Raw genomic sequence first — 24,274 nt, 5'->3', positions numbered from 1 at the left:
GAGCATATCGCATGGTGTTACTCAATGGGCGCTATTTAAAGCGAGTCATGGGTGTATTCTTGCTATTTTCCTGCGAACTCGCACCGAACACTCTTATACCAGTTCATATTCTGAAATGCTATAATTCTTTCCAATCCGTAATAGAAAAGCGAATATGATATATTCTGGTCAAAGGAAGGCTATTTGCATTAATGCCGCCGTTAAATTTGTGGCTGTATTCTAACATTTCGTCTTTCAATATAACGAGACGCTTAAGGACGCCTAGTGGTAATGAAAATAAATTTATGTGTTCCATCGTAAACTCTGCGCCATTTGTTCCTGTGAGTTATGGGAAGTTTTGAGATCTTAAAGAGATTATAATATTGTTCCCTGAGCATTGCTTTCCTTTTTATTCATGTTAGTATGCTTAAATACACTTCATTCCATAAAGTATTTCTTCTGGCCACATGCAGTTGTCAAGCGTTGTTCGGTCGTTGATTATAAAAGAGCTTCGGGAAGTCATTAAAATTGGCTGGCCCACCCTTGGGGCATTCTGCATGCTTATATGCTTCACTGCTTTGATACTATTTTGTACGCACCCAGTCGCGTGGAACTATACTTAAATAAACCAGCGCAAACTTAATTAGGAAAGTGTTCATGTGTACGTGATGTCTAACCGCATCCAGTCATGAGATATCACAAAAACTAACAGGTGAAATACTTATGAGAAAATTAACAATTCTGTCCATACTATTCAGGGCACATGAATGTGTAGTGACGTCCGCGTTATTTTGTTGCATTGTTAGTATGCCAGTTACTACTGTGAAGAGCTCTAGGGTCGGACACTGCAGCGCATGGGGCTGCAAAGAAGGAATCATCAGGTATCGGCGATACAGAGAGTGAGTGCATTGCCAAGTGGGACCACACATTAAAAAAGCTGTGATTGATGGTATATTTATTAGTCAGCGACGCTTTCATCCCTTTATTGTCTTGACTGCGAAGCACTTACATTTCGCTTATGGCAGAAATCCCTGCCCCACGCACATGTCTCTCTCTCTCAATTTTTTTTCTCATTGCACTGCTAGCCCTGTTGTGCGTGTTGCTAAGGTGATGTGGAGGTAAATATACGAGGGTGAGTCTAATATTCCGTCCACGGCTTTATCTCACGACTTTAGAGCCAGGTCAGTAACCTTTCTCCTGGCAATGTCACTGAAGAACAAGCGCCAACACTGGCCAACACTTGCCAACACTGGTCAGCACTGGCAGCGCTTAATCGCGCCTATTTGAGCTTTCCATTATCGGTATGGCACCCACGGCGACTGTCATGACATTACACGGCACGTCACTTTCTTTCTCCACCACGTCTAAAACGTTCGGAGGAAGAACGGTGGCCGCGCCTACCGAGCCGTCATAAACTGCTCAGTTCGGTCTGCTGTTCTGAGGACGACTTCCTGCTGTTATCTCTGGCCGAGACAGTGAACACATTCGAGAAGCGGTTCTTCGTCGAGCCAACGTAGTGATCGGCTCCACCGTTGGCGCTGTAGCTGTTTGAGCGGCTAGTCGGAGGCGGGCCTTCTGCCACTGTATCCTTGCGGAAGGGCATCACGAAACGACGCCTGCGCCTTGAACTGCCGCTGCTTTTCTGGAAGAGGAGGAAGATGTAGGGGTTTACGGCGCTGTTGGAGGCAGAGATGACGCCGAAAAGTGCCACCAGGTTCTGGTCGAGGGAGACGTCGGATCCGGCGAAGGCCAAGACCATCTCCAGCATCATGTACGGAACGTTTGTCACCAAGAAGGCGACGAAAACGGCCGCCGTTAGCTTGACAGTTTTCACCTGTTGGGGGAAAACAAATACAGAGAACACAATATGGCGAGCATTCCGAAAACTCATCAAGGTAATAATGGGACTATCAAGAATGATATTTTTATTAATTGGGCCATTATATCAAAGCTGTACCCAATGCTGTAAAACAAGCTGTAGCGAAAGACCTTAAGTAAATCTTACCTGACGTAGATTTAAAAAAGAAGAACTGAACAAGGGTAAATAGGGTACGCCTCAGGTCGCAGATGAGCCAACGTTTCGACAAGTGGACTTGTCTTCGTTTGGGCATCGCCATCATCACTGGCAGAGGTTTAAATACGCTTTTGCTTCCGAAGAAGAAAGCTGGGGAGGGGAAAGTGTGCGAAAGAGTGGGGAGGAGAGGATGGGTGAGAAGAAAGTGGGTCATGAAGTAGAAAAAAAAGAAAAGAAAAAAAAAAACACATCTTGAGTATGTACTTATCAGCCATGGAACCAGGGATTCTGTAGCCTGCAAAAGAAGTAAAAGCGGCAGTACCAGGAAAAAAACTACAATGCCGGTTAGGTGATTAGTCACCACTAAAGACGGTTTGGTGAAGATACACCTTACAAATGGAGGCTATGCAAAGGGCCCTGATAAGGCATATATCTAGGGGGACAATTCTTAAAAGGAGGGGGTAGGGCGGGGAGCCCATAGTCACAGGATAATAATCGCATAGTGAAAAATAATAATAACCTTAAGTATGTATCTCAACCTGGAACTGGAATCCTGTAACCCACAAAAGAAGTAAAAGCGGCAGTACCAGGGAAAAAAAAATCACAGTACTGGGTAGATGATTAGTCACCACTTAGGCGGGTTTGGTGCAGATACACCTTACAAAGGGAGGGCTTGCGAAGGGCCCTGATAAGGAATATATCTAAGAGGGACAATTCTTAAAACTTTCTGCAAAGGGGGGGAAATACAAAGTCACAGGATAATAAGCGCACAGGGAACCACAACTGACATGAGAAAATAAAAAAAAAAGAAAAAAATAATATAAAAAAATGTTTGAGGACCAATTCAAGCAACAAGTGATAAGGAGGAAATGTGTTTAGAGGAACGTGTAGGGTTATGCTATTGCGGAAGGGAATAGGGTGTACATGCGTTGTGAATAAACTGTACAATTAAGGCTGTGTGAGATTGTTTTCCCGAATAGTTATGATGGAGAGGGAATATACCTGAGGGATTCTAACGTTCCCTTAGATATATTTATTCCTGCTGGTTCCAATGTTCTAAATTTATGAATTAGATACGCCTCTCTATATTTTCTGTCCCTTTTCAGATTTAAAGCCTGACTGGAGAATATATAATTTAATTTCTTCGAACTTATGGTCTTTCTGATTGAAATGCTGGGAAACTGCTTTCGGGAGGTTTTTTGCCTACGTCTGCCCGATGTCCATTAAGCCGCTTGTTCATTGGTTGTCCTGTCTCTCCGATGTACTGTTTATGACAAAAGGAGCATTCTAGAAGGTAGATAACGTTTGAAGATGTGCAGTTAAAGCCTGATCTTACTTGAAAAGTGAAATCGCTTGCACTGCTTTTAACCGTGGTGTCTTTTTGTATATGACTGCACGTCTTACATCTAGGTCGAGAGCAAAGGTGTGGTTGTGTTGGATGCTTGTGGTCGAGTTTAGAATGTACTAGAATATCTCTGAGGTTCGCGTTACGTTTGTATGTCACCCTTGGTGCCTCCGGAAATATTTTCTTGAGGCGTTCATTACACGTTAGCATGGAATGGTATTTCCGCAGAATATTGTTTATGTTTGGAAGGGCATTGGAGTATGTAGTTACAAAAGAAGGCTGTCGTTCGGTGTTGGCCTTTGGTTGTTTCGTGAGCACATCGTTTCGGTTTAAAGTGCTTGCTTTTTCGAGGGCCGTGTTAAGGGAGTTACCGGGATAGTTCTTCTGGATTAGTGTTGCTTTTAATGAATGTAGTTCGTTTAGGTAGTCACTATCATCGCTACATATTCTTCTAAGCCGTGTCGCCTGTCCTACAAATATTCCTTGTTTACAATGTCTCGGATGATGACTCGTAAAATCTAGGTATTGTTGCGTATCTGTTGGCTTTCTGTACAAAGAAGTTTTAAGTTTTCCATTTTCCACTGACACCGGGGTGTCGAGAAAGTCGACTTTTAATTGCGACGACTGACAAGTGAGTTTAATGCTAGTGTGATGATTATTAAGATACGAGACGAACGACTGAAGTGATTCTGATCCGTGCTGCCATATCATGAAAATATCGTCAATATAGCGAAGGTATATAAGTGGCTTTTCCGGGAATTAATTTAGTATATTGAATTCTAGAACTTCCATGAATATATTCGCGTAAGTCGGCGCGAATGGAGTATCCATGCTGGTTCCAAATATCTGCAAATAATAGGATGAATTGAACTCGAAATAATTTAAAGTTAGGACTAGTTTAAGGAGCGAGAGATAAACTTCAGAGGCATGCGGATGGTGGTTGTTGATTAGTACTTGGGAGAGGGCGTCGATACCTTCATTGATAGGAATATTAGTGTAGAGTGCCGCGACGTCAAGTGTGACAAGTATACAATCATCTGCAAGATTGGTGGTGTTATTAATGCGCTCAATAATTCGGAGAAAGTGAGGTGTGTCCTGCACAAACGAAGGAAGCTGGGTCGGGAGGTCTGCTAGGTGGTGATTTAGGAATATTGAGAGGTTTTCTGTGGGTGTATTATCATTAGAAACAATTGGTCTTCCTGGTATGTCTGTGGTAAACAATGCTTCTGCGGAAACCTTATGGATCTTGGGTAGTAGGTAAAATCGTCCTGCTTGTTTGTTTGACGGCTGAAGAAATTTATAGTCCATCTCGGTAATTAGTTCCCTGGCTAATAGATCTCTTATTTTATTCAGGATGACTTCACTGAACTGTTCTGTCGGGTCGGTATTCAACTTTTCGTAGTGGAAAGAGTTGTTAAGCTGTCTATATGCCTCTTTTTTGTAGACATATATTTAGGCCTAAGTTAATTGAAGCTGCACATTTCACTCCTATCAGTATAAGGACATGTGTCAAGCGTAGGTTTGATCTTAGCAGCAGATTGAATCTGGAGCCGAACAACCTGTACGTGATATATTGGCGCAGGAAACGCTGAAATCGATTTATTTTCTTCTCTTCGCCGCAACTTATGTCTAAGAATCATGCCGCATGATCCATCTCGGTATCATTCTCAACAGAAGACAATAGTGCGTTCGTGCCTGTTTCTGGTTTATAGAGTGAGGAAATATAAGAATGAAAGACATGGCATAATCCCCAAATACAAATAAAAGGCGTGTTTTAGGCTTGAACTTCAATATCTGCTTTTCTTTCGCTCATTTGTTTATATTCAGGGGCTTCCAAAAGAAGTGAGATGTACACATATCGTTTATATGTTATTAGAAACATCGATGTACGTGTTGAGCATCTGCTTTCCATTTTATGGTGATTTCATTGTGCAACGAGCAGAACGTCATCAGAGCCGACAGCAGAATATCAGGTTTGGTAACGGGATGAATGTAAAGATGATGCACGAACTCTCGCTTCATCGCATTACTCTGAACAAGCGTTGCAAGGACGATATAGCTACAAAAACAAGAAATATTCATAAGTATGCGCACTGCGATCATAGGGCCTCCTTTCTTCTTAAACAACGCGATGACAACACGTTTGATCAAGGCGCAAGTATATTGGGGATCATATTGTTTTCAGTAATACAGCATATCGCATATAGCTGTAATCTCTCAAGGATTTGCAGAGTGCTTGGAAAATATAGTAGTTTGTTTGAAGTTCCTTTGTGGGTTCGTTGCTCCTCAGCTTCTTGTTTGTTTTCTTTTCGCTTGATTAAGAGAAGAACAGCAGATAATGTACGACAGCTTTGCCAATGTTTTTGTAAATGGGCTTGCTTCTCCAAAAAGCGTTTTACGCGTTCTGACTAACGATCACTTGAGCACTCATGCGAGACTTTTAGCCGCAATGTTCTCAGCCGACGTCACACAGTGCTCTGTAGACGACGCTGAAATATATGTGAACGCATATCGGCCGTTGCCAGCCATGAGCAGAGCCCGTTCCAACGCTGCGCTTAAGCAACTTAGAAAGCTACAATTTTAAAGTGAGAATTAAATTTACGCATAGGTAGCAGTGCGTCGATAACCATGGAAGTCTGAAAAGCCTGCATTGCCGTAAAGCCACATAAATATTTTTCCGTCAAGACTCAAGACTGTTGTCTGTTGTCCCCTGCTTTACTTTACTTGACAGAATACAAAACAGAAAAAATATATGTGGAAGTTTTGTCAATACAAATGTTGCATTTTATGTTCACCGTGAACTTAACGGGCTTTACCGAAAGGCTTTACTGATGTAAACCGAATATATAGTGTGAAGGGTCTGAAAAAAAAAAAAAAGAAATGAGGCGTGCTGGTCTGAAAAAAAAAATGAAAACGAGACGTGCTAGTACTTGTGCAGACTCTCGCACTGCAGGCTCTTGTGGAATGCAATTACTCTTGGCCACAGCAGTGGTCCAGTCATGCAAGCGACTCACGATCATTTTAGGTTCTGTGTTCCGTGGTGGCCGCTTCTCCCCGTGCATTTATCTCAGGACTATTTAAAGTTGTGACTGAGTGCCTAACAGCTTGGACGCCAATTGCATGCTCTACGTGTCTACGCAGCGGTTACGGCGCTCGACTACTGTGCCCAAGGAAGCGGGATTGAATCCCGGCCTCGGCCGCTGCATATCGATGGAGGCGAAACGGAGTGGCGTCCTTGTGCTGTGCGATGTCAGTGCACGTTAAAGAACCTCAGGTGGTCGAAGTTGTCGGAGCCCTCCACTACGGCGTCTCTCATAGCCTGAGTTACGTTGGGACGTTAAACCCCACAAACCAAACCTCCGCTCCTCTACGCAAAGTATATACGCGCTCCGCTGTGTTCAGCCATATTGTCTGTTTACATTTATCGAATTTGTAGGTGACTGGATACTTGGATTACTTAGGCTAAAACGCTACAGCAAGTTAGAAGTAATGTTCTTCACTTGAATTATCGTACGGAAATGTTTTAATCATCTTTAAAATGCTATACAGCGATATGAAACGCCATTTACGCGCACCGATGTTCCTTACGTGCAGTATTCTTTTATAAGCTGATCGCAATTGTCACCATTTGCGAATGACATTATATTTTACTGTGTAGCACCGAAAGAAACCGAATTACATTTGATTCGATTCACAATAAATCTGTTATGAAGGAGCACTGAACAAGGGCAAATTGGGCACTCCACAGTTCGCAGGTCGAGCCAATATTTCAACAAGTGTACTTGTCCTCGTCTGCTAGTGTGACAGATGTTTAAGATGACACGCTATGATTGTGCCATTATTACCATGCATTCTGAGATATTTACGGACTTTAATACATAGGTGCTAATCTTTCTTCTAGCTTTTATTGCGAAAGCAATACAATGACAGCCAAAACGAGACCTCAGGTGGCCGCAGCTACGCCGTGAAGAGGCGTAGCTATGGTCTCCTCATAAAAAAATTCAGCCTGCCCTGACATTTGAATTCACGTTACCCCCATGCCACGGCCAGGAGCTGCCAACTCGGGTCGCTCCTTTCATACGGGAGGGTGATATCAGAATCAGCCTGCCAGAACCCTTTGCATTCTCGTTACCCCTACGACACGCAGGCACATCCATACGGCTTGGTTGAAGTGTGACTTTATATGCGGGCCGCTAGCTTACGCTCTCGCGTCATACCCTTAAAGGATGAGCTTAAATCTCCCCAATAATGAAGCATCTTACACTGATAGGGCGTGATAATGGAATAATGTAGCAGGTAAAAGTAGCTTCTGCCCTTGCTTTTACAATTCAACTGGAGTTAACCAGAACTAGACCACAATAAATGATTTTAATGAAACAATCACATCGATGCAATTGTGAGCAACTCGCATAAAGAACTTAGTTCCACCACACACCGCTTCCGAAACGTAAACCTCGCCTGTAAAATCTTATAATGCTCTGCACTCACCCAATAAACATGAAATGCGCATCCATAAATAGGAATCTGCAATAGGAATACAGCCAGTGTGGGATAACGCAACTCGGCTTGTAACCGGAATATATTCACGCCGTCAAAGCATCGCTACACCATTCATCACATAAAGAGCGATGGCTACTAACATTATTATCTTATCACCATTGACTAGTCACGCCAGCAATTCTTCAGTATTACCCACTTAATATTTTCACCCATAGGTCATTTCGTCGAAGCTGAATTCATGTTTACACCAACAGAACTGTTTAATCATTCTCTATTATTTCTCGCCATTCATCACTGGATAAGTAACCAAAATGTATTGTTCTCGCATTAAACCACGAAAACATCGCTCAAAAACTGAAGTGCTGTTTTAACACATACTCCACTTCAAGAGGCTTCACTTGAACGCGTACTCAGTCTATATTTTTTCATGTTCCTTAAATATACTCTGTTTGTAAATTCAGCTTGTACGTTTGTATTTGTATTATAATTCATAGAATTGAATATCTGGATAAATATTCGTATATTTCTCCCCTCCAACCTCTACCCGAGCCCAAAACCCTGCGTACTGTCTAAAAGTAGTTTGGGATATGGCAGTAATAAAAATAGCAAGATTATGTTGATATCTATCGCTATATTATGTTTATTTACATATGAATAAGCTTTTCTAACACGGGTGGTTGCCAATAAAAAAAAAGGTATTTTTGCTCTGCGTCAATCATCTGTCCTTGAATTTAGAAGTAAAGCATTTTAATTGTATGTAGATTGGCTAGACTCAGGTATGTGCCTCACTTATGAAATTTATTCAATACGTAAGGGCCACTTCGGTGGTGCAGTTGGCAGTAGAATGCGCCAGGCTAGTCTCACCAGTATCTTGTAGCAACTTGAACCTCAATTCAACTCTCTTGACCTGAGAGAAACCAGTACGCCATCGAATATTGAGATTGTAATGTAGCAACCGGATTGGCTAGACTCAGGTATGCGGCTCATTTATGAAACTTATTCAATATTTAGGGGCCACTTCTGTGGTGCAGTTGGCAGTAGAATGCGCAATGCTAGTCCCACCAGTATCTTGAACCAACTTGAACCGCAATTCAACTCTCTTAACCTGAGAGAAACCAGTGCGCCATCGAATGTTGAGATTGTAATGTAGCAACCGTACCTTTGCTTTCGGAAACGGTGAGACTGTCTGGTGCCGGTTTTTCAGCGCGGTGCTCTGTTTCCAAATCTCTGTCAGAATGCGGCCATAGAGGATAATCAGCAGGATTAGAGGAAGAACGAAGACTCCGAGGAACACAAATGTCATGTACAGCTGCCGAGGAAGCGGCGACTCCGCCTTGCGGGCATAGAACACCGAAGCGCAGTAATGAAGCCCCGAGCCAGCCTCCACCAACCGGAAGATGTACACGTTGGGTAGCGAGGGAATTAGAGAGGCGAACCAGGCGGCGGCTGCCAGTTGCGATGGAGTGAGGCAGCTGGCCAGCGGGTACACAATGGCGAAGTGTCTGTCCAGCGCTATGCTCACGATCATGTACGTGGACGAGGCCAGCGCGAACGTCTGCAGCATCTTGAAGACGCGGCAGAATGCATCTCCTGCAATCCAGGCGCGACCCATGATCTCCCAGACCGTTTGGGAGGTCATCGTCACCGTAGTGACCAGAAGGTCAGCAACGGCGAGGTTCAGGAACAGAATGTGGGCTTTCTGATACCGACGCCGGCGGTGGTTGCGGAGAAGTTTCCAACAAACGACGCAGTTTCCCGTGACAGAGAAGGCGATCATGATGATGATGACAGTGATTCGGACTTGACTATGGTACTGCGGCCCGAAGTCGGACTCTGTGCCAGCATTACGCGCTGTTGCGTGTAGGGAGCCATCTGTTGTGGCGTTGACGATAACGTCAGTCACGGTAGCATGACCGGGGAGCCTTCCGGTGATGTTGGTCATTGCAGCACAAAATCAGCGCAGATAGCAGCTCACCATGGAGCCACGAACTGCGTCATCCGGCGCCAGCCCTGGCTGTACTATCAGTCGCGGTGGCGATGCAGGTTCTGAAATATGAGAAAAAGAGAAAAGCATTCTATCATCCCTTCGATAACAATGCAGTGGCGTAAGAAAGACAAGATTCGCTGCTGAAGCCATTCAAGCTCATTCACCTGAACAGTCTGTTTCGCTTTCTCAGTAAAAAAAAAAAAAAAAAAGAAAAAAAAAACTGGAGCAAGAAACGAGTGCGTTAATGTAAAAAAAAATGCATTTCAAAGTTTCGCGGTTTGCATAATTCGTTACAGCTTCCTCGAAAACATCAACCTCGAAGCCACATGTTCCTGATGGAAAACAATTGGCAGTGGTTTAATAGCTCCGGTTAAACCTAGTTGAGTTGCGAAAGCAACAACTGCATTTCTACACTTAGGATAGCTTAGGCTACTCGTTGAGCAGCGACCGGGCTCTCCTTCTCCATAGTATGTCGATTCTGGCCGCGCGCTCCTAGCTATGTATACACCACACATACCTCCTCTCCGCAAAACCAACGGAGAGAGTGATGCGCAGCTGGCGCCGGCTGTGGTTATGACGGGGTTATGAATAATTTCAGAGATATCATTACTGAGTGCGCGGTAGAAGTAGGCGGTAGGATAGTTAGAGAGGATACCGGTAAGCTGTCTAAGGAGACGAAAGATTTGATTAAGAAACGCCAGAGTATGAAAGCTTCCAATCCAACAGACCAGATCCAATTGGCCGAGATATCGAAGCTAATCAATAAGCACAAGGTGGCCGATATTAGGAAGTATAACATGGAGAAAATTGAGCATGCTGTAAAGAACAGGGGAAGCCTTAAAGCGGTAAAGAAGAAATTGGGCATAGGCAAAAACCAGATGTATGCGATAAGGGACAAGGCGGGCAACGTCATCACTAATATGGAAAAGATAGTCAAAGTAGCCGAGGAGTTCTATACAGATCTCTACAGTAGCCAAAGTAGTCAGAACCGTAATGAGATTGGCGGTAGGGAAAAACAGTCAGACGTTCCCCCAGTGACGAAGGACGAGGTCAAGAAAGCACTAGAAACTATGAAAAGGGGGAAATCAGCTGGAGAGGATCAGATAACTACAGATTTGCTGAAGGACGGGGGGGATATCGTGCTAGAAAACCTGGCCACCCTGTATACGCAGTGCCTGGTGTCATCGACGGTACCGGAACCATGGAAGAATGCAACATTATCCTCATTCACAAGAAAGGGGACTCTAAGGACCTTAAAAATTACAGACCAATCAGCTTACTGTCTGTTACGTATAAGGTATTTACTAAGGTAATCGCTAATAGAATCAGGACAACCTTAGACTGCAATCAAGCAAAGGATCAAGCAGCGTTTCGGAAACGGTACTCTACTATCGATCATATCCATACCATCAATCAGGTGATAGCAAAATGCTCGGAATATAACCAGCCCTTATACATAGCATTCATTGATTACGAAAAAGCATTTGACTCAGTTGAAACCTCGGCGGTGATGCAGGCATTGCGAAATCAGGGGGTAGACGAGCCATACGTGAAAGTGCTGGAAGATATATATAGCGGCTGCACAGCAACCATAGTTCTGCATAAAGAAAGTAACAAAATTCCCATAAAGAGAGGTGTTAGGCAAGGAGACACAATCTCCCCAGTACTATTCACAGCTTGTTTAGAGGAAGTATTCAGAGACTTGGAATGGGAGCAGTTAGGGATAAGGGTAGATGGAGAATACCTCAGTAATCTGCGATTTGCTGATGACATTGCCTTGCTAAGCAACTCGGGGGATGAACTGCAAATAATGATTGATGACCTAGACAGGAAAAGTAGAAAGGTAGGCTTGAAAATCAATATGCAGAAGACTAAAGTAATGTTCAACAGCCTCGGGAAGGAACAGCAGTTTACATTAGGTAGCGAAATACTGGAAGTAGTAGGCGAATATGTCTACTTAGGACAGGTAGTAACCGCAGGCCAGGACCACGAAAAGGAAATAACAAGAAGAATACGATTGGGATGGAGCGCATTTGGCAAGCACTCGCAGATTATGACTAGCAGCTTACCGGTATCGCTCAAGAGGAAAGTATACAACAGTTGCATCTTGCCTGTACTCACCTATGGGGCTGAAACGTGGAGGCTAACCAAGAGAGTTCTACTTAAGTTGAGGACAACCCAGAGGGCTATGGAACGAAAAATGGTAGGGGTAACATTAAGAGATAACGTGCAGAGTGGGTCAGAGAAATAACTCGAGTTACCGACATTCTAGTAGAAATTAAGAAGTAGAAATGGACATGGGCAGGACATGTAGTGCGAAGAGAGGATAACCGATGGTCGCTGAGGGTAACAAACTGGATTCCAAGGGAAGGAAAGCGTAGCAGGCGGCGGCAGAAAGTTAGGTAGGCGGATGAGATTAAGAAGTTCGCAGGGGTCAAGTGGATGCAGCTAGCACAGAACCGGGTTAAGTGGAGAAATATGGAGAGGACTTCGCCCTGCAGTGGGTATAATCAGGCTGATGATGATGATGATGATGATGATGATGATGATGATGATGATGATGATGTGGTTATGACGTCACTACCCCGGCACCGGCGGAGCGCGCGTCGAAGCGCGACCGTGACGGCACCTCCGACACCCCAGCTGCTGCCTCTCACGTCACGCGACTCTTCGCGCATGCGCAGCTTGGCCCACGCTGTGCCACACGAAATGGCTCAAAGAGTAGCGTAGTTACTAAGAAGATTTGCAGCGCTAAAAGAGGACACAGAGAAAAAAGATGCACAGGACGGCGCTACACTTTCAACAATGCTTTAATTCATGCAAACACACAGAATATATATGCAGCGGGTGAAGGGAAGTTATCATGAGAGGAGCTATAATCTTCCATATCTATCTAAAAAGGCATATTCATTGCCGTGCAGCACCATGGTGACAGAACTCACGCGGCCAGACCCAGTTCTTTCAATACGATATGATTCTATGAGCTGTCGGGCGATATCGTCCTTACATCGTTTTAATACAGTCGTGTCATACAAAAGGGCTCGACACGTGCCATCATTACATCTTCTGCAATGTAAGGGAAGGTTAGAGCCGGTGCCTAGCGTAGTGTTGCTTTCTAAAAAAAAATCTGCATGCCTGAGACAAGCGTCTTTAGGTCACGCGACCACGACCCAGGCGCATAGGGGGTATATATAGTAGTGAGATTGACTGACAGTAGTATTCACAACTCCGTAAAAGTTGCATGTATTGCTACACTGAGCAACGTAAACAAACATGGTCGTTCGATACTCACATGAATAATATTGGCTAGTCACTCCTGCCAGATTGGACTGAATAAGCACTATTCTTAATCGTCGCCTTGTGCGGCTTTGTACTCAGAGGCACCCAACGGCGCGTGAGCCACACCAGATAGTTCTTAGTAAAATATGTCTCTTTGGACAGGCAAACTTATTGGGAGGCAGGTGCATAGGCAACCGCTTTTGCTTGCTTTTTCGAAGGGTGCGAAACCGCGTGTGCAGAATTTATTCAGCGCTACAAACAAGTCGCTTCAAAAGGTTCACCAAACTGACTCCACATGTTCACTTTCGTCTTTTCACAACTGCTAGAAAAATGAAATGCTGTATTTCTTTACAACCGCCTGCTGTAGTTGATTTTTTTTAGCAGCATGAAATGATGGCATGACAAACAATGAACTGTCTGTGCTTGATGCAAATCGGCATTTTCGCAAAGAAGCGTTGACAACTATAATTAAGCAACCACGTCTCAAAGCGTTCTGTAGTGATCAAGCCTCATCTCCATTGAATCAAACGGCAATATGCAGAAAGCCGCGGTAACAAAGTTGTTTTTTTTTTTTTCTAAAAGTAAGTGCGATGCATGGTGCAGTAATTAAGGTGATCGGCTGCTTTTTTAAAGGAAATTTGCACAAAAGTCGTTTTGAACTTCTGCAAGTTTACGAGAACTATTTTGCAATCGCAGGTCGACTCGCAGCTGTGTTCCTTGTTTGATCGCAATGAGCTGAGAAGGCAGCATGTTACATGGAATTCGTAGTTTTTTCACTTCGTTTTGCAGGTTCCAAACAAGCGAATATTTAAAAGAAAGTAAGCGGTAGAAGAGGGGGAGGGGTTGAAGTTCAGAAAGCAAGGCAAAGATAAAGCCTTGAAATCTCACCTAGAGATGCGTAGTGTACGTCTTCCCCTCGAATCTGCTCAACCTCTATTTCCATATAAGACGCAGCGCTACGCGCATCGTCGCTTCGACATAGGGCCATGCTCAGCGAAAGACAGTAAGCCGCTCGAACGAACTGAAATGCTAGCCACATGAGTTACTTGTCTAGAGTAACCACCAACAACATAAAAGCGGCTGAAGACACTACTTCAAGCTCTAGGGCAAATTCAGTTAGGAATACGAAACCGCGTTTTTACAACGTGATCACGAGAAACGGAGTTAGTGATTTCGATGTGAGCCTATACCATATCTGATTAGTCCCCGTTAAAATGGTTCGAACAGACCAGAAAGGGCTAAGCGCTATGGAACACGTCGGCCGTTGCTTTGTATTACTCAAATGATCGGAAATAGAAACACAAACGGAACATAAGGAAAAATGTTGATATGCTCAGAAATAATTTTACACTTCTGGTACTCAGTCAGAGGATCAGTGTAGCAACAAGGTGGCCCCGTTTGTTCATTCTTGGAGACGGGAATTTGTTGAAAAAGATGGCGCTGCAAATTTTCTCTACCATAACGACAAAGCACTGCGAGCCAACAGCAGTAGCAGATGTCTTGCAAAAAGCATACCTGATGCAACGTATATTATTGAGAGCATTGCGATTTTTTAATTGGCTTCCCTATCAAAAGCATTTGTTGGGCGAGTTGATGTTTTTGATGATCCACAACTACAGCGAAAGTGAGAGGACAGAGATGAAGGAGGGACACCACACAGCGCTGGCTCACAATTAAAATTTTATTGAATGCCAGCAGGTACAAATACCTCCCTGGCGGCCAGAAAGAATACAGTCCACACTTACACGCGTGAATGACAACTAGTACACCAGGCACGTATCACCATGCAATTCACATGCGAGTGAATACAACATAATCAGTGCTGTTAAGCCCATCTTGCCTTTTTCATCAGCTCACTCCAAGCTGGTGAAGAGAGCAATTGCACATACTGTATTTAGCAACACAGTGAACAAATACTGTGAACACATGATGGAGCATAGCTTCCGCAACCAAGTAGACCGCCTGACAAAGGCTGGCTACCTGTCTGAATTATTAGTTTCCGTGGCAGGAAACCCACCGAAAAAGTTAAATTCAAAGAGAAAAAGTGAATGTTTGAAAGAGAAGAAGAAAAGGAAGATTGCTGTGTTGCCGTATCTTCACAAAGTGTCGCACAATCTAAAAAGAATTGGCAAACATGCAGACGTTGACGTCGTCTTTTCGGCGCCCAAACGATTGTCCAGCCTGATTAAGAATGTAAATTCAGAGAATAAAGGATCGCGCAAGTGCCCGATAAAGCACGCTAAACAAATCGTGCCTTGCCAGAAAGGGGTGGTATATTCGCTGCCACTCTCTTGTGGTATGCGATACATCGGCCAAACTGGCCGCTGTATTAACGAATGACTCAAACAGCCTGAGCATAATGTCTCACGTGTCGCTATCACTGGCCACGTGGCGAAACACTGCAGGCACTGCAAAAACAATGAAGATGACGATACCAACGTCTGTGTGCCAAACTGTAAGGAATGTACAGTGTTAGGAAAGAACCGTGACTCGTTAGCAAGGGAGATAATAGAAGCTCGCTTAATAGGAAAGTTCTCGGACAAATGCATCAGTGCTTCATCTGTCGCGTTGTCAGAAAAAAGGAAGACGGTGCCTTGATTGCGAATATTGACAAGCGCCTGCTCATTGAGTATGTTATGTTCACTCGCATGTGATTTGCATGGTGATACGTGCCTGGTGTGCTAGTTGTCATTCACGCATGTAAGTGTGGACTGTATTCTTTCTGGCCGCCAGGGAGGTATTTATACCTGCTGGCATCCAATAAAACTTTAGTTGTGAGTCAGCGCTGTGTGGTGTCCCTCCTTCATCTCTGTCCTCTCATTTGCGCTGTAGTTATGGATCTTCCCTACCATCCGCAGTGCATGTACATGTTTTTTTTTTTTAGCCGATAAATCATCGTGGAACTAACCTGCCGCAAAAGTCATGAAGTAAAGACATTGCATATCGTTCTTTATCTTGCCGCCAATTTCTACAACGTTAATTAGGAAAAGAGAGACCACAATAAAGCAGGCTTTAGCGCCAGGCTGAAGATCTTCCGACATTGATGGGAACCATAGAGGAAAGTGAAGTTATAGACAGAGAGGGAGAAAAGGATAAATAAATGATGTCCACGACAATTTGAAAGGTGATGCGGCCAATAGAGAATAGACTGGGAGATTATCCATAACCTGCATCATCAGCGTTACTACGCAATCCGTTGAACTATGCGAAGCATGTGCTTTGTTTGTTTTTACTCTGTAAGCGTTAGGACACCTTTTGTAGACGGAGGCAAAATAAAAAATGTGTTGCGTTTAAATTTTGCCTGTTCTTGTAGGACGCGGCAGAGAAGAAATTTGCTCAGACCACTTAAGACCGCCTACTTGCTGTGAATGCCTCATCGTGAGGTCTGCTGCGGAGCGGATTTTACTGACTGCACTACCTACATATACACCCCTCTTTTTCGTAATCCGTGCAAGTGTGTATTGTATCCCCTTGTCGGTAGCGTGTCCGGCCGTCACCACTGAGAATTTAATAAAGCCTGTGCGTAACCTTTTTTCCCCTAAGTGAACGTCACAATTGCGGATGGGTGACAAAGGGTCATCAAATGAAACTGCACAAACTGGTATCACTCAAGTGCGGATGGGATACCACGTGTCTCGACTCAGATCAGCGATCGTAGCTTGATTTGCTGGCCATTTATTGTCCATCCGCAGTCGTGACGCAGGCTGCTGGGGTGCACAAACTTTGTCGCAATCTCAGTGGTGACTGCCCGGCTCGTAGCTCAGAGGTCGCGGTTTGAAATCCCACCTTAACTCCAAAATCAAGGGGACGCTCGAACTTCTCTTTAAGAATAGACACGAAGCGTCTTTAACAACGCTGTTTCATTCCGCGAATACTTTTGTATATTTTTGTTTAAGTTGGTTTTTGAGGAAACGATGGCCCGGTATCTGTTACCTCTCATAATAGGTACACTTATCTGAAGCACATATACGTCGTCATTTTGAATCCCTATCGCACACTAGCGTCCAGTCTGAATAATCGTATGGCGTCAATCTGAACGCTGCGCAAAAAACGGTTGCGTCACAACTTAAATATCGAAATCATGCGAGTATTTTCTCCGACATCGTTTTCTCAATTTGAGATGCGGAGACGGCGACGGCTTTTCGACCGAATATGCTCCATAAGCTTTGCGCGAAGGTTTCTTTGATTCAAAATTAATTCGTGCCGATAAGCCACCTCAGAAACGCGGCAGCCTATATTCAGCTTTGAATGGAGGCATTAATCATTCTCATTCCACTACATCACGTATCGTTTAACGTTAACGCCGTGGAGGGTTTGAAATTCTAGCGCGAGATCTGTAGCTGTGACGCCATCGGGATTCTCAACTTCACTTCTTCTGGGCAATGTCGGGTCGCGTTGTTGATGAGTAATATAATAGTCTCACATTAAAATATAGATAAAAAATAAATAGGGCCGATGAAATATATTTTAGAAAAAGAAACCAGCGCACTTCTTGACACATGGATAAAGAAAGAAACGGCAACAAAGCGCTGATTTCAACTGGTTATATTATTGCAGAGCGACACAATATATATGTTCGATAAGTAGGCAGGAAAGAATGGGCCCCAGCTGCTGGGTTTGCAGGCGACCAAACAATAGCATAACAAAAGTTTAAGAGACTCGAGAGAGCACAGCTGAACATAACAAAGCGAGACAACAAAGCTAGAAAAAAGAAATCGAAGGGCGATTCAAAGGATGAAGCTAATAGACAACAAAAGTAACAAGTAGCACTATGCGATGACAAGAAAACAAAATGCAATAAAAAGCCAAAAAAGAGCTTTAAAAGTAGAATGAAAAAACAAAAAACAAAAGGGGCATTAAAAGCAGAATACCGAAAACAACCAATGACAAAAGGTCACTAAGCGCTAAAAGATGTAGTCCGGAATCCAAAACATTAAATCTACGCTTTGCATGGCTCAAATAGTCTAACTCGCGTTTCGTTAGTGCTATCAAGAGAATAATAAAGTTTACAGAAAGACTAACACTTGCCCTTCATTCACAATTAGAAAATATTCGCATATTCAAAGAAAATTTGTTTGTACATTTTTTGTTTCCAATTGACAGCTCTTTGTCGTCGAGCTTATCTAAGGCTTCCATGTTGACACGAAGGAGCGCAATGGAATCCTTGTCGGAACCCAATCATACTTGTTCGCGAGAAATGCTTTCAGCGGATTTCGAACAGAGTTGTTCATTTATTTTCTTCTTTTTTTTTTTTTGCCGCTGGATTCCCGACGTGATTAGCCCACCAATTTCCGTTACTAGGAGCCGACGGATCAGCATGAAGCCTGAGAGCCCGTCCGAGAGCCGGCCGCTTTACACCACAAACGTGCTTAGGGTGACTATATATGCACGCGACGTGACCCTTTGCTCAAGGAAGGAATCTCTTTATGGGAAAGATCTTGGAGGCAAGGACTGATGGTTGAAAAATCCCATAAAAAAAAACTAGATAGTAGATGCTCTGTGTAATGCTGCCAAACAAAAAAGATTTATCTGCAATTGGAAATACTTTTCGCCTCGCTCCGCCAGCATTTCTAACATATTATTAGTGTGCGTACTAGTTTTTTCTTTGTTGGCACTCTATTTTTTTTTCGTTGGTGGTAACTCTACACGGTAGCTGTGCAAAAATTGCAATGGCTGAAAAAATTAATTGCCAAGCAATCTGCTTCTACTGACTGCAGCTCACTTGGCTCAAATACGCTTCAAAACTTCGTATACTGGGCGAAATAAAGATGAAATGATGGAATTAGTGCAGAATAATGCGACATTTTTTTTTAAATTACTACTTTTGGTATTTTGTTACCTTACCCCAATTAAGAAGCGCGTTATGCTCCAAGGGGCTTAGATGAATTCGCTCATGATGGCCGCCAGCTACTCTGAGTTCAGCGTTCCGAAATGTGTGGTAAAGTTTTATTACTTAATGAGCATTTACAGTGAAATCTACACGACTGATTACGAAGATTAACGCATGGGCTGGATTCGGGTTTAATATTGACATTTAGCCCGAAATCACTACTACTTCACGAGGTTTAACCAACTCATCTTGTCCACATTATCAAAATGGTAAGCGCTGCCAACTCAGGCTTCACTATTAGGATGTTATGCGAGGGCTCATGTTATGCTTGTTGATAACCAGCGTAAGACATGCTCGAAGTCAATGCCAAGGGCATTTTTGAAGATGACGATGAAATCTTTTGGCTTCTTTGCTGATCAGCTGTCGTGCGCACTTGCAGCTCGAACTACCTTTGTCGGACCCAGTTTTTTGCTTCGCAACTCGGTCGTCTTGCGCTACCGTTCTCCGTCTCTAGTCCTGCGAACAAGCCCATAAACCTTCCTTCATTTGGTGGAGGTGCGGGGTGCGAGCGTACAAGATCACTCAGGAGCTCCGCAAGTCAACAGCCAGCAGCAGCCCTGTCACAGTTGATCTCTTGCTCCAGTGCTGCTCGGCAGCGGAGAGCCCACCGTTTTCAGTGGGCAGAGTGGATCTTGAAGATTGATGGGCCAGTAAAAGTGGGTGAGTCATCACAACAACTGGGATGACCGTATGAATATTAACAATGTCTTCTACCAAAGTGACGTTGCTAACCTCTGGTGTCGGAAATCATCAGGTCGACATACCAACTTAGGCTACTTTCAAGACAACGTCTGCGCACGTTTTTAGTCGCACCACACTACGCGCTGAACAATCTTTTCGAATCCGAGCTACCTACAATTAAGATACCGTTGATTTCTGCAAGCCTGCCGACCCGCCTATGGTTGGGGCTGAAAAGATCAAGAACATTATGACATTATGAACACTACCGACGACGGTGCATTCCACATGCTGTTGGAAAAGAGCCTCACCACAGTGGTTCTAGTCTACAACCTGTGTCAGATTTTCGACGGGTTCAGAATTTCTGCGCTCGCAACGCCCCCGCACCTGCCGAGTCCATCTCCAGCTTGGCTGTGAGCAGTGACCTCTTGGTTCACGTCAAACATTTCGTCCGCGACGAGGTCGCCCGGCACATTTTGCTCCTGTCTGGCCCACGCCTGCCATCGACAGCCAAGTTCTTGTCCCTACGATCCGACACATCATCACTAAGGAGATTGCCAATGCACTTCTTAGTTTTGGGCAGCCGGTGTCTGTGGAATGTCATGTCGATCCCGTTCCACTGCACTAGCTTACGCTTGTTGCAGCGCCTTTAAGCAACCCCTACCCCCCCCCCCCCCCCCCCCCCTGTTGTCGTGCCGCCTCTACCTCATGGATAAAGAAACGCTACAGATCTGTCATCCGGACAACAAACTAATTTTTGTGGCTTATTCCAGAGAACGTTTTTAAGCAAACGTGACTAGATTTTGCATTTGGAGTTGAAAATGGTGGGTTGAAAATATAGATTATGCCTCTTAATGGGTACTTGACCACGATTCTATCCTCGTTGCTGATATTGAAGCATTTCAGTAGTTAATTTTTCACTTCCTTGTTAAAATTAACGTAAGTTAAAGCTCGGTGTTTAGTAGGTATGAAAATTTATTATTACCAGGTTAACAGTCCTACTGCTATGGATCAATGCACTATTTATTGCCAACAAGGCCCAAGGAAAATGCGAAACCTCCCCTATCTGGCATTCCTGCGTCACTACATAACAGATGAAAAGCAGCGCCGCCATCTTTGGCTCGAAGTAATATCGAGAAACTCTATGCCTGCCCGCGGATCTCAAAGTGCTATGACACGTGGTAACTCGGTTAGCCAGAGGTCAGAAAAAAGGACCCTTCGGCTTTGTATCAATGAAACGGTAGGAGAGGTCACCGCTTTCATCTCTCGTATGTCACAATCCTTGGACGTTTCTTTTTTTATGACCAGCAACGTAGGTCGGAAAAGAAGCTTCACGTATAGAAAAGGGTTATCAGGCGCAGATTCCTATTCCGATTTGGCACCACCGAATCCTGACGCCACGACGCATACGACACCACCATCAGGAGCCTCGCGACATACTACAGAGTCCAGGCGCCGAGCAACGACCAAGTCAACTATCCCATCACTTGTTCCGACCGCTAACGGTCGTCGCTGCTCCGTGGAAACCGTTCTTCTGCCTAATGCGACCTGTCGCCAGGCCGACGGCCGCAACCATGCGGTGATTGCAACACTGGCGCGGTCAAAGGAACGTGATTGCCTTTGCCGCGACCGCGAAATTCGGCTCTCGCAGTACGGCACTGGGCATACACTTGCGCTACTTGCCTGCGGTTTACCCCGCAAAGCTACCAGCGGTCGTAAAAAAGAGACGACCAGAAAAGCAGAGATGAAGGCGCTCGCTTACACGCACAACAATCGCATTACGCGGCCTTGCTGGGTTCTGCTAGTCGGTTCAAAGCCCTTCTTAAAGCGAAGCAAACTATGGACGATCAACAATTCGGGGCATCTTGTGTAAGATATTTTTTCTAGATTCCACTCCGTATATCAGGCTTGGCAAAACCGTGCCGATGAGGACCGTGGGGCCTTGGCGGCCGTTATCCGAATGCCATCATGGCGAATGATTCCTTCGTGAAGCAGAAAAAAAAAAGCAGATGCAGCCCATGAAAAGGCTTGCAGTTCGCCCTGATTGCTACCCCAGAGCACCGTTGCATCGTACTCTTCCAATGGCCACACATGTTTGATGAGGTGCACCAAGTGAACGACTTTGCTTGTTTAATCTATGCGTGAAGACGCGTGTTTATGCCAGAAATACTGAGGCAAACATGCACGCGTGTGCTCACAGACGCTTCTACCTGGAGCACAACAATTGTATGGCTGATGCTTATAGGGTGCAAGCGAAGGAACAAAATACAAAATGACTTGCGAATCTTTGCTTCACTTTAGGAAGCTAGGTTCGGACTGAGTCGTGAAAGTGGTTGAGGGCCACTTGCAGCAACTAAAAAAGCAACACAAGCCAGCCGCTTCACTTAGAGGTGCAGTTTTAGACAAAGGCACTAACAGGAGTGGTGCTCATGCATCATTGTTTTATTTCTGTTCGTTATGGTACAAGTAAAGTGCAATTATGTTTTAGTCGTCACACTCACTGTCTGAGTTACAAAGAGACTTGTGGCTTTTGTGCTAACGGAAAGTGGCGCACAACGTTTTAGAGACGCTGCGACGAAGTATAGCTCTCCACATTGCATCTCTCTTTTTTTTTTTGTAGCTGGATCGCGACATAGCGACATGATATTACCTAAAACCTGGAAGTAACGAGTGAGCGGAAGCGCAATGAAAGCTGTGGATAGCTGTTCTTTTGGAACTCCTACATTCACAATAGTTAACCTAGTTGGCACGCGTTAGCGAGATGAACTGTCAAAGCGTGACGTTTTGTTACGAAAACCACGCTACTTGGCATTACTGAGCCGCTCTGGTAGAAATACGACAGGCAGATTAATTTCGCAAGCCTGTTTCGAGTAGGCTCGCTTATTAAGAACTCACTTCCGTCTGCAGTGAAGCACCAGAAATTGTTCTTGCAAACTGTCGTTTAGTTCGAAAAGACAAGTCAGTTCGTGACACCGTCCTATTAATTACCGGAGCTTTCGGGACTGGCTCACTGCACCTGCGTCGTTCAGTTTCCTGTCGTCAGGGATCCAACCTGCGAAAACTAGCATACCTTACAGAAAGGGTAGCAGAAACGAAGATAGGGAACCTTCAGAGCACAATTTGAATCAATGGGTTCCGATATGTGCACGACGTCACGATAATTATGACCTACCATTTGCCCCTTCAAAAGAAATTTTCGATCGGTGAACACGCGAGTGAGCCGGCTGCTTCGTTGAGAGCTTAAATAATACTAGTACTTACCCGTAGCCCTGACGTGCGTGATAGGCCTGCTTTCATCCGAGGCATAACGGTGGAGGCTACTTTTACTTGAGTTCATTCAGTGCGATATAAACACTGAGCTTCTATGCTCAAACTCTGGCTTGGAAGCTTTAAAGGAGGGAGTTTAGAAGGAACTATAACTGGCGTTCATATTTTTGCCGAGTTATGTGGGTGCGGAGTTTGAGTTTGAGCAATTTCTCCGGACTTCTACTTGCTTGCCTTCAAATGTGCAAATGAAGTTGCCGTGAAAGTGCGAGCTTGCTTTGTTTAAGCACTGGCTGTCGGGAGCATTATTTTATGCATTTATTGCATGGGCCCAAGCTAGCAGCTTAATAAGGACCCAGATGCTTTTGTCACCCACTTTTGCGAAACTTTTTGCAAAGTAATTAAGTTGAATAACTGCAAATAACGAGATGCTGCAAAACCCAGGACAAGTGTCAGAGTAGTCTGTGTTAAAGCATTTATAGCTTTAACGAAGGATGTGAAATGATCAGGGAACTAGGATATTTACAGCATTGGTTCAACTGCTTTAATCGGCGTTATTTCTGAAACTCGTGTGTTCTACAGATGGCCCCATGTACTCGTGCGCTGAATGTTGTTTCATGTCACGCTGTCTTAATCTCGCGCTGTGCAGCAAACACTGTAGTCTTCGTCGTCGTGTCCAGGCACGACAGCACTATGCCAGCACCGCAGCCGATCATGCCTCGTGTAAAACTTTAACACCCTCTCACACTGTGCATTGAAAGTTGCCAGCTTAGTGAAGTTCCATCTGCGCCGCTCCTTAGGCGAACCTGAGTAAATGCATCATACACATGCGTCATCTCGCTAACGACCGAGACTGCAGCTGTGTCAAACAGGTTACTCAGACCATCGAACAACGAGAACAGAGACAAGCCCGTTGACAAGAAGAGGACGACAGCTAACGCTCATGACACTTGGTGCAACGATGGTTGAACCTCTACATTTTTTTTAATGTGAGCCACTGTGGGCACAAGTACACGAGTTGTTCTTTTGCACCACGCAGCGGAGTAGGCGACGACGCACAGGAGAGGCATCATGTCGTCTGACCAACTAGCTCGACTTTCAACGGGAGCTGTTATGAGTTCGTTAATTTGAATCAAAGAACAAAGCATGACTTTTTCAAATAGTCTACACCAGCCATGACCAACAGCCGCTCAGCAATCCTCCACTGTTATCTTGTGGTCGTAAAGCAACAATAGTTATGGATGACACTAATAAGGCGTCTAGTTGACCACCTCTTAGTAGGACACGAAGAGAGCAGACTGACCTTAGCATTAATCCTTGCTATTAGCTGCCCTCTTT

The 24,274-nt window shown here is 44.5% G+C and overlaps 1 protein-coding gene across 1 annotated transcript in view; it reads right to left on the bottom strand.

The window, feature by feature from the left end:
• Window positions 1–881: 881 nt before the first annotated feature.
• LOC146199271 (arg8-vasotocin receptor-like) overlaps window positions 882–24,274 on the bottom strand; it is a 42,687-nt gene continuing 19,294 nt past the window's right edge. Inside the window, exons 2-3 of the mRNA XM_084592745.1 lie at window positions 8,998–9,884; window positions 882–1,813 (exon numbers count right to left, since the gene is read on the bottom strand). Coding sequence (XP_084448871.1) covers window positions 1,388–1,813; window positions 8,998–9,780 — 1,209 coding nt within the window. The 5' untranslated portion in view covers window positions 9,781–9,884 and the 3' untranslated portion in view covers window positions 882–1,387. The remainder of the gene's footprint in view (window positions 1,814–8,997; window positions 9,885–24,274) is intronic.

Source organism: Amblyomma maculatum, chromosome 2 (assembly GCF_055883805.1).
Source record: "Amblyomma maculatum isolate TAMU_Amacu chromosome 2, ASM5588380v1, whole genome shotgun sequence".
NCBI classification, from domain to species: Eukaryota; Metazoa; Arthropoda; class Arachnida; order Ixodida; family Ixodidae; genus Amblyomma; species Amblyomma maculatum.
The sequence above is the reverse complement of the archived record's forward strand: the minus strand, read 5'-3'. Positions and strand labels throughout refer to the sequence as shown.